Source organism: Myotis yumanensis, unplaced genomic scaffold (genome assembly GCF_028538775.1).
Source record: "Myotis yumanensis isolate MYYU_CA2020_CCGP unplaced genomic scaffold, mMyoYum1.0.hap1 SCAF_6, whole genome shotgun sequence".
In the NCBI taxonomy this organism is placed as follows: domain Eukaryota; kingdom Metazoa; phylum Chordata; class Mammalia; order Chiroptera; family Vespertilionidae; genus Myotis; species Myotis yumanensis.
This window is the reverse complement of record NW_027223757.1, coordinates 6,336,391-6,349,707: the sequence shown is the minus strand read 5'-3', so window position 1 is coordinate 6,349,707 and position 13,317 is coordinate 6,336,391. Positions and strand designations below refer to the sequence as shown.

General features: G+C 42.2%; 1 protein-coding gene across 1 annotated transcript in view; it reads right to left on the bottom strand.

Annotated features, from left to right (window-relative positions):
• NOX3 (NADPH oxidase 3) overlaps positions 1 to 13,317 on the bottom strand; it is a 53,647-nt gene that overhangs the window by 3,548 nt on the left and 36,782 nt on the right. Inside the window, exons 11-12 of the mRNA XM_070419179.1 lie at positions 8,010 to 8,156; positions 4,200 to 4,324 (exon numbers count right to left, since the gene is read on the bottom strand). Of these exons, the coding sequence (XP_070275280.1) occupies positions 4,200 to 4,324; positions 8,010 to 8,156 (272 nt within the window). The remainder of the gene's footprint in view (positions 1 to 4,199; positions 4,325 to 8,009; positions 8,157 to 13,317) is intronic.

Genomic DNA, 13,317 nt, shown 5'->3' with positions numbered 1-13,317 from the left:
GGATGGGTAGCAGCCTGCCCTGTTACTTCTCTCTGCACCCTAATTCTTCGGTTGTTGGTAAGAACCCACAGGCGGCTCTGGCAGTTTACTCACTGCTGTGGCACTCCTGCCCTCTTCCCACCAACCCCCTCTTCTCTGGCTAGAGTTAGTACTCTTGTCCCGGCTTCCTCATCCTTCCCACTGCCCCTTTACTCATCGAGTAACAGTTGGTCACTGTGCTCAGCTCTGAGGAGCACAGAAACAGTTGCTGTCCTTGAGGATGTCAATGAAAATAGTTGACTTGTAGCATTGGATCCTTGGAAATGGTAGACCCATTTTTCTGCCAATCCTGTTGCCTCTCCCTCTTTGATAAGACACCAACATATATATTTATGTACCTTCATATAGAAATATCCTAATATTTTTGCCCTATCTCATGATTTGAAAGGTTATATCCCCAAAGAAACTTTGCAGAGCGATGATAAATCTACCTTGGCTCACCCACTCCCCGAATCCCACCTACCACAAATGGAGTAATGCCAGTAATTTTCATGGAATCTTCACTTAATTATAAATGAAGGGCTGGTATCCTCTGGTGCAAAGATTCTATCTACATATGCAAACAATAGTCCAGTCATAAGTTTAGGATGGCATTAGTTTTTCTCATGAAGCTATAACTTGTCATGTGTGGGATTTCCTTTGAAGTCTATTTGTTTGAACATTCTGAACATTCTAGGTCTATAATGAATGTTTAGTATTCCTGTTAGAGGGCCTTGCATGCCATAATCAGAATGTTAAATTTCTTTAAAATATCATTTAAAAACACTTTGCACATATGCACGTACCAATGGGACGTGGAGGGTATGCACAGAAGCAATTGTGGTTCCAGATGGACACATTTACTCACTTTAGCACAAAGGTATTTTTACATTTCTGAAAGCAATGGGTAGTCTAAAATACATTCTTGCAATTTGGATTAGAAGCTCCCAATCACCTTTCCTCATCACTGGGTTGGGTTGAACTTTTCTAACAAATGCTTGTACTCCTCTTTTATTCTTTACTGTTTACTTCCAGATGAAAGAAGCAATTCTATTGAAGTTATGATGTTTTTATGGTAATTAATTATATAAAGTTTCATGCCTATAAGGCATGGTGAAGTTATTAGTAGATAAGTTGCAAATGGCAAACCATAAATATTATGTGAAGTATAAGATCAAAGATGGAAGTCCTATGGAAAATCACTTTATTCAATTAATTAAAAACAATTGATCCATATATCCAAAAGGTTGAGTATATGCACAATATGTGTTTATCAAAAAAGTAGCTGGGTGTGACAAAAATATATTTATTTTCATTCTGTAGACCTTCCTGGTAATGATTTTCTGATTTTCTATTTGTCTAAAGCTTGGAACATATTGAAAATGCTTACAAAAAATGAAATACAACTTCCATATTTGTAAGGTACACATTTTTATAGATTCATAAGGTAGACATCAATGCATGTGTTTAATTAACTTACTGAATTTTAACTGAGAGCATAATTTTCATTGTTTTTAGAGCACTTTTCTGTGCTTGTCTAACAAGCAGTATACCACAGTTGTCACATGCATATCAATCATGTCAATCAAAGACTCAGTTTTTATACAACCACTTACTATTGGTTGATCCTTTAGAACATATTGTGTTGTTGAATACAGCTGATATAATTATGAAAATTAATTGCAAATGAAAACAACAGAATACACTTTCCCATTTTCAACTTTCAGACTTTGATCTTTTTAATTTCCCCCCCTCTCTCCTTATTTCTATTCATTTTGATGCCCATCAATTTGCTTTTCTATTATTGTTAGTTTTGCAATTTTCTGGTTCCTCTATAGCTTGCGCTATTCTCTTTGATCTGCTTCCCTTCAAGCTTTGGTGCTGTTTTTCATGTTCTATAAAAATATTTTTGCCCTTCTTCCCTTTATTCTTTTGATTTAACTCCTTCTTTTTAGAACAAGAGCTATCTCTACTTTGAGCGAACAGGTAAATGTTTTTAAGACAGTAAGCCCTAAGAATCCCCAGCTTCATGCTGATGAATAGAAATGGTTGGGAGCCCACTTCAAAGGCCCTCAAGAACAAAGGACCTTTTTTGAGTCCACTAACAAACCCACCAATTCTTTCTGACCCATCTTTGCCAAAAGATATGAGCTAATGACAAGACAGACCTGTCTTGTAAGACTAGCCAAGTAGTCTTGGGAACAAACATATCCTTGACATAATCAGGGGAAAACATGCTGTTTATCTCTTTAATAACCATCTTGAAGAAAATTAATGTTACTTTGTCCTTTGTGTAGAACCGTAATTGGATTGTGTATTTCATTTATATCTGGACAAAGGCCAGGATATTGAAATACTTCTCCATATTAAATTTTCTTGTTTAAAAATTAGATTTTATTGGCATTCTCTTTCCGAGATTTCTTCATTAAAAGCTTCATTAAACATAAATCTCCTATTGCACGGCAGAAAACAAAATTATTTTAAGGAGGTCATTTGAAAAGTCTTTTGGAAGGGTGGTGCTAAGCTCTTTATTGGGGACTCGTCTTCCCATGGAGCTGGCACTCAGGGATATAATGATTATTGTTCTTTGCCAACCTGGGTCTCATATTAATGACATAGATAGTTGAAGCTATATAACAAGTGGGGGTGTTCTAAAGTCTAAGGCTATTACAGACACGCTGTTTTTAAAATTGGGGCTAGGAAGTGAGCTGTGGAGATTTGATTCAGTGACATCCAAACCTTGTGGTCTGTTCTCCTCTGGAAGAGTGAAGTCATCCATCAAGAAGAGAGTTCACACTGAAAACTATGAGTGCTGAAAAAATTCAACGGGGCTGTAAAGACATTCATGTACTAAACTTTTGATGACGGCTTCCGAAAAGGAGTGCACACACGCTTCCCCAGGGCAATGAGAAAAGGCAGCTATGTTTCCCACCTTCACACTGTTCTCCATTCCTCACTCCCTGCAAAACCAGGCACGCTCACTTCTCAGCACCACGCAACAATTGTTTTGGGCAGAGTTTGTGCAAACTCACTTTTACTCTTTGTCTCTTGATGCTGTTGTTTCTGGTTTACAACTTCTGAAGGAAGGGAGATAATGAAATAATTTGGCTTGAAAGGCCTTTCCCACTGGGCTGCAAACTTCATGTGCAACAAAAATAAACAAGTATAATATGAGATGTCACTAAGGGACAATCATAATAAAGAAGGGTCCTCTCTATAAGAACTTACAACCAAGATGTGTCTTCCTCAGCAGCCTGCCAAGTGGGAACATTCGTTCCATGGTCATTGAAAACTGAGTATAGGATGAATCTATACATATTTTTCCAAAAGGAGAAAATAGTAGCAACAAAAAACCTGGTTGTGGCTGTAACAAATGAGCTTGTAACATTTTGTTAGTTTTCTACTTATAATTTTTTCTTTTCTAACCTACATACTCTTTTTAAGGAAACTGCAGATAAAATGATCCAGTCTGTGCCCTTGGAGAAGTACCTGATGGGCGTGAGATGAAGGGTGACGACCTTCAGGGCTCAGAGGAGGCTGGGCTGCGGGTGTAGGGGGCAGCCAACATTTTCTGAATTCAAAGTCTATTGTAGGCTCTTTGTACATATTCATGCATTTCATCTTCATAGAAGCCTATGAGGTAACCACTATTATTGCCTGTAGTTCACAGAGAAGGGGACTAAGTCAGTGGCAGAATAAGTAACCTCTCCAAGTGAACCGGTGGCAATGGCAGAGCCAGGATTTGCACCCAGGCATTGGGCTCCATATCCTGGGTCTTTACCCACCATGAGAAATCCCTGCTTGGTCTTAGAACATCTTGTCTGCTTTGTTGGACCTGCTAGGTAGAGTTTACAGTTGGATGTCAGTGAATTCTCCCGTTGGGTATTAGAGATCAACTACGTACACCAAAGAAGACATAGGTAGTTTCAGAAATACTGTTATTGAGTTTAAGTGTGAAAGGGATCAACATAATCGCTAATCATCAGGTGCTGTAAGCCAGCCAAACTGACATGGTGGTTCCTGAAATATCCCATGACCACCTTTTCTAAGGCCAATGTTTTATCTCTAAACAAGATGCCCACTGCTTCAGATGAGCCAGCGTGCTCCAGAGCTGTCCATTTCTGAAGCAACTTGTATTTCTCCAGGGAGGCTCCCAGCAGGCAGAGGGAAGAGGGCCTTACCTGGGGTGATTGTAGGCTATCTGCCTGAACTCGTTGTTCCAGTTAGGTCTTCCATAGAAGGTTTTCTGCTTTAGTCCTGTAATCACATCAGTATTTTCATCCCAGTGTAAAGCAATGTGAATAACCTACAATAAAAATTGTGGTATCAGATGACATTTAGGAAAAAAAACAACAACAGGAATCTGCTTCTAAATAAAAAATAAAGTAATTGTGCTCATTTGTAGATTTATTGGTATAAGGCCCCTCCCACATAGTAGATGTACAGTAACATGAGTCTGGAAGGAAGATTTTTCTTTAAAAAATGAGAATAATAGAGGAAATTTGGTTAAGGGAAAGCAAACATTGAGCTACTTTTTTCCTGCCAAACTTAAAAAAAAATTAATCAGTACCTCTGTCTCCATTCACTTAACGCTAAACCTTGGGGATCTGAGAGGGGCACTGGCAGATGAAAGTGACAGGAAACTTCCAGGAAAAGGACCATACAATCAGATCTGCCCACTGGGCTGAGAGGGTGTGAAGTGCACTGTCTGGGTTCAAGTGCTGGGAGGGTGTGAGTCTGGCAGACAGGACATGGTGGCCAAACAGAGCAAGGGTCCCATTGGAGCTCTGTGCCCAGCTGTTTGCCTTCAAATTCTTTAACTGCACCCAGGCTTCAGGTAACGGCTGGTTCATGGGTAAAAGCCTGGGCATAGCAGTGCCTAGTGACGCCTTCTTTGGTGTTGAATTCTGGTAGCTTCCTTGCTTTTTACCTTCTGGGATTTGTGTTGCCCATGCTCATCCTTTAGACCCCTCCACAGCTCTTGAACTCATGAGTTTCTTCCCTTTGGTTGCTCACATCTTAACGTTTCCTGTTCCTTACCAGTTTGGCTAACAACCCTGCTAGGCCCAACTCTTGCCCCAGGTTCCTGCTGCACACCTGACTTCCCTGGCTGGGCTTCTGATCAGTCTAGAAAGCAGCCAGGGGTAAGAAGAGGGAGGCTGAGCAGAGCATATTGGTGGTGCCCTAACAGGCCGGTCAATGGCTGACCATGGTGGAATGTAGGCTGCAGGAAGTTGCCATCAGGCGCGTCCTGACCTCAGGTAGCTATTAGAAGTGGGTTTGGCAATAGGGCTCCAGGAGAGAGAAAAATGGTGAGGAGGGCATGTTTATCATGACAGAGAGTGAAGCATGAAGGTCAAGACAAGAGTCTAGGAATAAGAGCTGAGGTGGTGGGCGAGGGTTGAGCCTTGGAAATGGGCAGAAGCCCTGTTATCAGAACTGGAGCCAAAGTCAGAGTCGTATCAGCCTCCAGGTTAGAGTAGCAGTTTGGCATCCCCACAGCCCTCTTGCTCAACAGGATTGATGGGCGCCATCTAGTGAGCTGGTTTCTGCTGTGGGCAAAGAAGACGGCAGAGCCCATGCACTTTTGATAAAGTGCCAGATCTAATGACCAACTCAGGCCTGATTCTCCTTGGCTGCTTCACCAGTGGCCAAACACTGCTTCCTCCTGATTCGATTTGCATTATAGGATCCCATTTCTTCTACTTCTCTCTGGCTTTTCTTTTGATTCAAGGGAGAAAAATTAGGTTTTGTTTTCCTATCATATTGTCCTGTCTCAAAAGGCAGCTGCCTCTAGTCTCAGCTCCCTGCACCTCTTGGGGGCCATTACACCCCAAAGAACTTCCATTTCCAAAGCCCCGATTAGCATCATCTACAAAGATGAATCCAGACTTTCTTCCCGATCCCTCCTCTTCCTGCCCAAGTAGAGTCCTGCGTCTCGAGCTCCCCTAACATATTTTAGTGAATAATTCTTTGTTCCTTCAAAATGATCAAAACAGCTAAAAATGAATCTTCCCAAATGATTTACGACTTCAGTAGGTGAATGATCCCATAAGCGGGCAGTGTGTGCCGAGTGGGAGGTACAAAGAACAAAGAGGGAAGGTCTCTGTTTTAGGAGGGACTGGTCATTCAAGGGGAGCAGCTCACGTGCATAACTAGGAGTCAGACCACAGTCCTCTGTCCTAGAGACAGAAACAAGCGCTCTGGTGAAGCCAGCAAATTGCTCGGTGAAGCCCTGAGTGATTTTGACCAAGAGAACTGGGGAAGGCTTTACGGGGGACTGGGCTTTGAAGAATGATTCTGCGCAGTGGGCAGCAGGGAGGGGCATGTCAGGGAGAGGGGACATGTCAGGGAAAGGGGACAGATACGGGAAGACAAGAAGCTGACAGCATGATAGGAGACCGCACATGGTTTGGTGGCTTCAGCACCAGAGGAAAACGATGGGTGTGGAAGAGAACAGGTGGGTTGCCATCAGGTCAGGAAGGGACTTAAGGAACTGACTAGTACTTTAAGTTTGGGCATTATTTCATAGGAAAAAAGGGCCTTTTCCTACTTGTAGTGGTACCATCGAGCTGCCAATCACTGATGTTTGAGCTTTTGGAACTGTATTTGTTCCATATTTCTCCACCCAATGCTCAATTAATCTCCAAACCCCGTTATTTGCCCTTCGTAACACCTTTTCCATCTGTCCCTTCTGTGCTTGTCATTCTGCCACTTTGAGGTTGTTGAATTCAGTTTAACAATTGGCTATTTCTAAAACAGCCTCTTGGGTTCTTACCAACAGATTGCATCAATTATTTTATTCCTGGAATTTAAGCATCTCAAATATTTCCAACATGTCATGGCAAAAATTGAAGAACATTATTTTAATTTACTTGTATTCAGAAAAAAAGTATATGTTATGGCACACTTTTGGAAGGGGCAGAGATGGGATGGGGCAAAGTTGCATCGTCACACGATCAAACAGAGCCCAGCCTCCCGCATGGCTGGGGCCTCCTAGGTGGACACTTAGAGCAATTCACGTTAGAAGCAGAAGAGCAAAGCAGGGAACTAGGGAGCAAAAGACAAAGGCTATGTCTATACTTCACCAAATGGAGGGAGGGAGGGGGGAGAGCGAGAGAGAGAGAGAGAGAGAGAGCTCACTAGCTGACAAGAGTGCATTCACTCATGAACACAGGCCGCCCAGGCTCACATATACTTTCCAAAGCTAAGTATCCATAGGAGTTGCTACAGAAGTGCCCATGAGAACATTCACTTCATAACCTAGTCATCACATCACTGTATCTGCCATGCTTGAGGAGTTAAAAAATGATTTAAAATTTAATAATTATGATTCAATATCTGTAACACTGCTATACTCCTGTAGTGCAATATTTGGATAGACATTATTTTTGGTAAATTCAACCTTACTATTTCTAGCACAATACACTGCAGAACACCTGTCACAGCAGAAGATGATCTTGATCTTTGGTGATTTCACATACACGCACACAATTGCTAAGTACACCTTAAGAAACAAACACCTCTAGGTAAGTCGTGTATTCGTAATGATTATTTTCTGCAGAAGCTCACATACTTTACAATATAAAATGTTGAATATAAACACCAAGCATAGAACCAGAACCAATTAGGAGCTCAACTCGACAATACAGCCAATAATATTCACTTGAAGTCACTAAAATGACAAATGCCACTCTCAGTGACATAATTTTTCTTGGATTTTCAAAGTTGGGGTTGTCTTCCACTGACCACTCTCTTTTCCTATCTTCTTTTCCATTCCTCAGAATGTTAACTGTAGGTTGTTTCATTGCTACGATTTGAATAGCTCTTTCTAGTTTGGTTTTATTTTATTCTCCTTTACTTTTTAAACACAAAAACATAATTCTTAAAGTTTTCTGCTACCAGAAATCTATATAGCTCATTATTGAAATTGTTCCTCTTCTCTTTGCTCTATGACAGATAATATTGCTTATTCTCGGTCTTATCAATACCTGGTTTTCATCCCAGCCTGTAAGAAATATGTGATAACTCAGAAGGTGAGTTTTCCCTTGCTCGCTCATGCGTGTTTCCAGCGAGAGTAAGAGATCAGCAAACCACTCAAAAGCTCTGGAATCCCGGCAAATCCAATAGAAATACACCTGCCGAGAGAAGAGGCGAGAACGGATTTGTCCCTCTTTTCACAATGTGCTGATAATCGCAGACTACTTTATCTCCATTAAATTATTTGAGCCCAAATGGGCACTTCTGCAAAATAACATGCTTCCCTCTGCCAGTGAACAGTCACACTGTGATTTCTTTTGAAAAAATTCACAGAGCGTTTCAAAAAGCCCAGAGTGAATTGAGAGTCAGGAGCCTGTTGGCTGTTGCCAGTTTCGCTGGATGAAAATCAATTCACCACATTCCTGGCTGTGCTGCTTTTGAACGAGGTTAATAATCATAACTAGCTGTGCCTTTCACTGCTCCCACAGGCGGATAAACTGTCAGCCCAGCCCTTCATCTGTACTTATGACCTAAGCTGGGGATTTGAACTCTCTTCTCCAGAGACCCCAAAGGCTTGTGCGCTAATCCACTCCACCAGCTCGGCCTCCGGAGGGCGCAGATTATGGAAATTGTAGGCCAGGAGTTTCCCCTCAGCCAGACATGCCATTGTCCAAGGAGGCTGGTGGGTGGGTGGTGGCTATGGTCGTGTGCCAACTGCTGTAATAAAATTATACCTAGGAACATTAAAAAAAAATAACACCTCTCTGTGATTAGCAAATGGCATGTGACAAGAAGTAGTTTGGGTTTGTTAAAAATACAGGCTTCGTTTTTGTGCTTTGAGCTTTGGATAATTGTCTCTAGGAGAAACCACAGGAGATAGATCTATTAATTCTCCTGATTTTTCTCACATTCCCACCTCCTGTTGCCCACCACTGTTTCCTGCAACCCCTCCCCAACCAGACACATCTCTACTCCTTAACAGTCTACCAGGGGGCTGGTCTTGAGCTCCACCAGGAAATATCTCCTCCAATTGTGAGAGTTCTCCCTTCCCCCTCACCAACCAGCCTGCAAGCTCACCATCCTAGAATGGAAGTTATAGATGCGAGTTAATTAACAGGTAAAATTCGCGAGGAAAAAAAAATCACAGAATATATTTCAAGGTTAACAAACCATCTTGCCTTTTTCTCCAGGTTTGGGGGGGAGTTTAAATATTAACAGTCAGGAAGAGCAGAAGCTAGTGATGATAAGACCTCTCCTCTTAAGAATTAGGGCTTATGTATTTGTTGGACAGCTGCCACTTGGAAGGGCATTTTGAATATTAATTCCAGGACAAATGTTAATCTCTAAGCGTGCTAACCCCCAAAAGGAGTGCCTGTCTCTTCTCAGCTTGAAACTGAGCCAGTGGTTCCTTTAGGCGGGTGCCCCAAGAACCCCCACAAGGACAGTGATTGCGTTCATCCACTCACTGGTTGACTCGGCAAACATGTATTCAATGCTTACTCTATGGCAATACTGTCTTGGCTCTGGAACTATAAGAGCAAACAAAAGAGACAAAAACTTGCTGTCCTTATGGAGTTTGCATTTTTAGAGGGAGAAATAAGACCATGCATTAAGACATAAAATGTAGAATATGTCAGCCAGTGGTAAGTGCAATGGAGAAACATAAACAGGCTGGAAAGGGCTGTAATATGAAGTCAAATGGCCAAGGAAAGGGGACACTCGAGGAAAGATGTAGAAGAGGCAAGGGAGTGGAATAGTTAGGGGAGGAACTCTACGATGGAGGGAATAAGGTGTGAAGGGACCCTGGGTGGGACCTGTCAGGGCAGAGCCAGGAGGACGGCATGGCTGGAGTGAGATGGGAGAGCATGGCAGGTGCCAATGTCCCGTAGGCAGTGCCTGATCTGAGGAAGGTCCAGGAGGGCAGGATCACCCTGGCTGCTGTGTTGAGAATAGACGGGACTGTGGGTGTAGGGTGGGGGTGGGGGCAAGGATGAGAGGATGGAGACAGGAGGCTGGCTTTATACTGTCTGTGGGTGATGAATACCGCTTTGAGAGTATTCTTCTTTCTTTTCACTTGGTGCAATGCCCAGTCTAAATTATTCTTTGCAAACCTTAACTCTCCTTTTAACTTGCTTTGCTCCCCATGGAAATAGAAAAACTACTGAATTCAATGCCATTCTCACCTATGCACCTCCCCCTCCTTCTGCCCTCTGAAGGTTGCTTTATCTAAGAACATTAATGTTGACAGCTGGTATGGAACAAACTCCACTCTTTCATTTTCTGTTATTCCACTCTTTAAGGAACGTGCTTAAAAGACATTCATATAGGAATAACAAACCAAAACATTTTTTAAACCTGTCAATTTCAAATCCAGTCCCAATCATTCTTACTTGAAAAATGCCCCATCTGGCCATCTTAGCTTTCCTTTCAAACAGGAATCATTCCCGTCCTCCATGTGTGCTGAAACCACATGGAGGAGTTGCATAGAAGCCAGAGTTGCCCTCGACCTTGGTCAATGCCTCCACCCACCATGGAGTTGCAATGTGGCTTTGCCTTCTCCTGGGCAGCACTCTTTGTTACCCATTGTGATGGACTGAATGTTGGTGTCCCTCTCAAATTCACATGTTGAAATCCAATGGGATGGTATCTGGAGGTGAGCCTTTGAGAAGTGGTTACATGTAGATGAGGTCATGAGGGTGGAGCCTCCAATAATGAGATTAGTGTCCTAAGAAGAGGAAGTGCTCAGAGCACTTTCTCTTATGTGAGGGCACATGGGAAGGTGGCCATCTGCAAGCAAGGAAAAGATTTCTCAATAGAACCCAGTCATACTGCTGCCATGATCTTGTACTTCCAACCTCCAACACCGTGAGAGATACATGTTTGTTGTTTATGTCAGCCAGTCTATGGCATTTTGGGTACAGCAGCCTGAGCTAACCAAGTCACACTGTCTGAAATGACAGAACTGACAGAAGCGTCATGCCAACAGGGTGATGGAGACTTTTCATTGAGGGAATCATGACCATTTTCCAGAGAGAAAACTTTTCTCTCTGAAAAGATGAAGACTGTGACTGATACTTAGAAAGCATAATACTGTACTTAATAAGTGGTGGCGATGATTGTCCTGGTCTTAATTTCCTTGTTGCTGTTGTTGCCAAGGTCATCCTGGATGAACACACAATAGCAAATTTTGAAGCAACTATTTCATCTTATTGAGAAGCTTCCTTAATGTGGTTTCCGCATCCAGTTTTAAAGAAATATATTCACAAAATTTTTTTTCTGGTTGACAATGATAAGACTGAGACCACAGTGTATCAATCATGTTTAGTCCTTAAGACTTTTTTTTTTAAGCCATTATCCTTATTGTTAACTATTTCGTGGCTATCCTGCTGGTTTGCCCCATGACCAAGGACTGACCTTGTTTGTGCCTTGTTCTGTTCCACTTAGAGTTAATAATAACTGTTGGACAACCAAAATGTCATTAATAATAGAATGGTGACAAAATTGTGAGATACCCTTACTGCAGAATACGGTGAAGGCATTAAATAAAAGTTAATCAGCAGGTATTGACACTGAATGTGCTCCAACCCATGTTAGAAAGAAAACAAAAATAAAACAAAGGGCACACCTCTCACTCTTTCTCACTCCTTACCCTGCAAAAATAAAATCACACCCTGAATATGTGCATTGATGAGTATGTTCATGCAGATGAATGGGAAAGTAACGGAATAAGATGCACTGAATGGTGCACCCCCTGGAGAGCAAGGTGTTGGTGCTGGTTAGTTTGGGGAGGAAGACTAATGAAGGAAGATTCTTGACTATTTGAGTATTTTATTTGAATCTTTTACAAGGCCACTGTAGTCTTGTATGGTTAATAAACCAAGATATTAGAAATATTAATACTGGTCACCTCCCCATAAGATAACGGTGAGGTCTGATGGATGACTGCAGTCTCTGGATCCCATCTGGTGAAAGACGAGAAGAATGCGTGTCTCTGGAGAGGAAACGTGGCCTCATGCTCCCCGTTCAGATATTACAACCCTCCACGTGTCCAGGAGACATGATCAATTCCAGGAGTAGCCACAGCTCCGTGAGGGAAAGTGAAAGTAAATGATTTCTCAAACTAAACGGATTCAATTAAATGCATTTTTCATTCATTAGAAAAGAGAGCAGGCCTGCCTTTGTTCCATTAATATATTTAAGTAGAGTATGGATTTTTGCCATTCTTGGCCTCTTTGTCTTGTTCCCACTGGCCCATGCTGTCTTTTTATTTGAATTATCTGTTTATTATATTAGGTTAAGAACCCAAAGGCCATTTTGCATGGGACACACTATAAATACCCATTAGCACAGTTGTATATTCTAGAGCTGATGAAGGAAGACCATTTATGAAGAAATTAGATTACCTCGGTTTTTCTATAACCTATTCTATTATAGTGTGAGGATTACGTATGCAGTTAAGAAAATGAACCCACTCATCTGGTTCCTCTCAGTTCTGCCTACACGGCTGTGACATCGGGGAGGACTACAATGTGGAAGCCAATATATTTATGTCAGCAATCTTCCCACGCCCTCCCCACGCGCACACACCTGTTTCATTCATCATTTTGACAGTTTGCACAAGCAAACTGTCCTAATTTTTTTCAAGCTCTTTTCACAAATTGAGTGTGATGTAGAATTAATCTTCTCCGTTAGGCAGGAGCCGGAGGGCGTCCATGGCGATGGGGCATTTATACGCCTCAGCACCCAGCTTCCGCCATGTTGCATCAGAGACTCCTCAACCAATCATCCCCCTTCCCTCATCTCAAAGGAGCCTATGTTCTAGTCTGCCTTCTGCTGAGTGAAGGTTGGCTTTGACTCCTGGGTTCAAAGTATTCCTTTCATATAGTGCGCTGTTCCTGCATTTTCTTTACCGCAAGCCATCATTATTATACTTATTGTTCTTCTGCTTTCTTGGGAAGTCTCCTCCAAACCACCTCTCCCCCTTTCTCTCCACCTCCCCTGACTATCTTTAAAAAATAAGAGACTAGCCCTAACTGGTTTGGCTCAGTGGATAGAGCGTCAGCCTGCAGACTGAAAGGTCCCAGGTTCGATTTCGGTCAAGGGCATGTACCTTAGTTGCAGGCACATCCCCAGTGGGGGGTGGGTAGGAGGCAGCTGATCGATGTTTCTCTCTCATCGATGTTTCTAACTCTCTATCCCTCTCCCTTCCTCTCTGTAAAAAATCAATAAAATACATTTAAAAAAATAAGAGACTGTTAGGAAGAAATTTTTAACTTCACATAGGGAGTGCTACACATGATTGGAAAGAAAAAGCTGGTG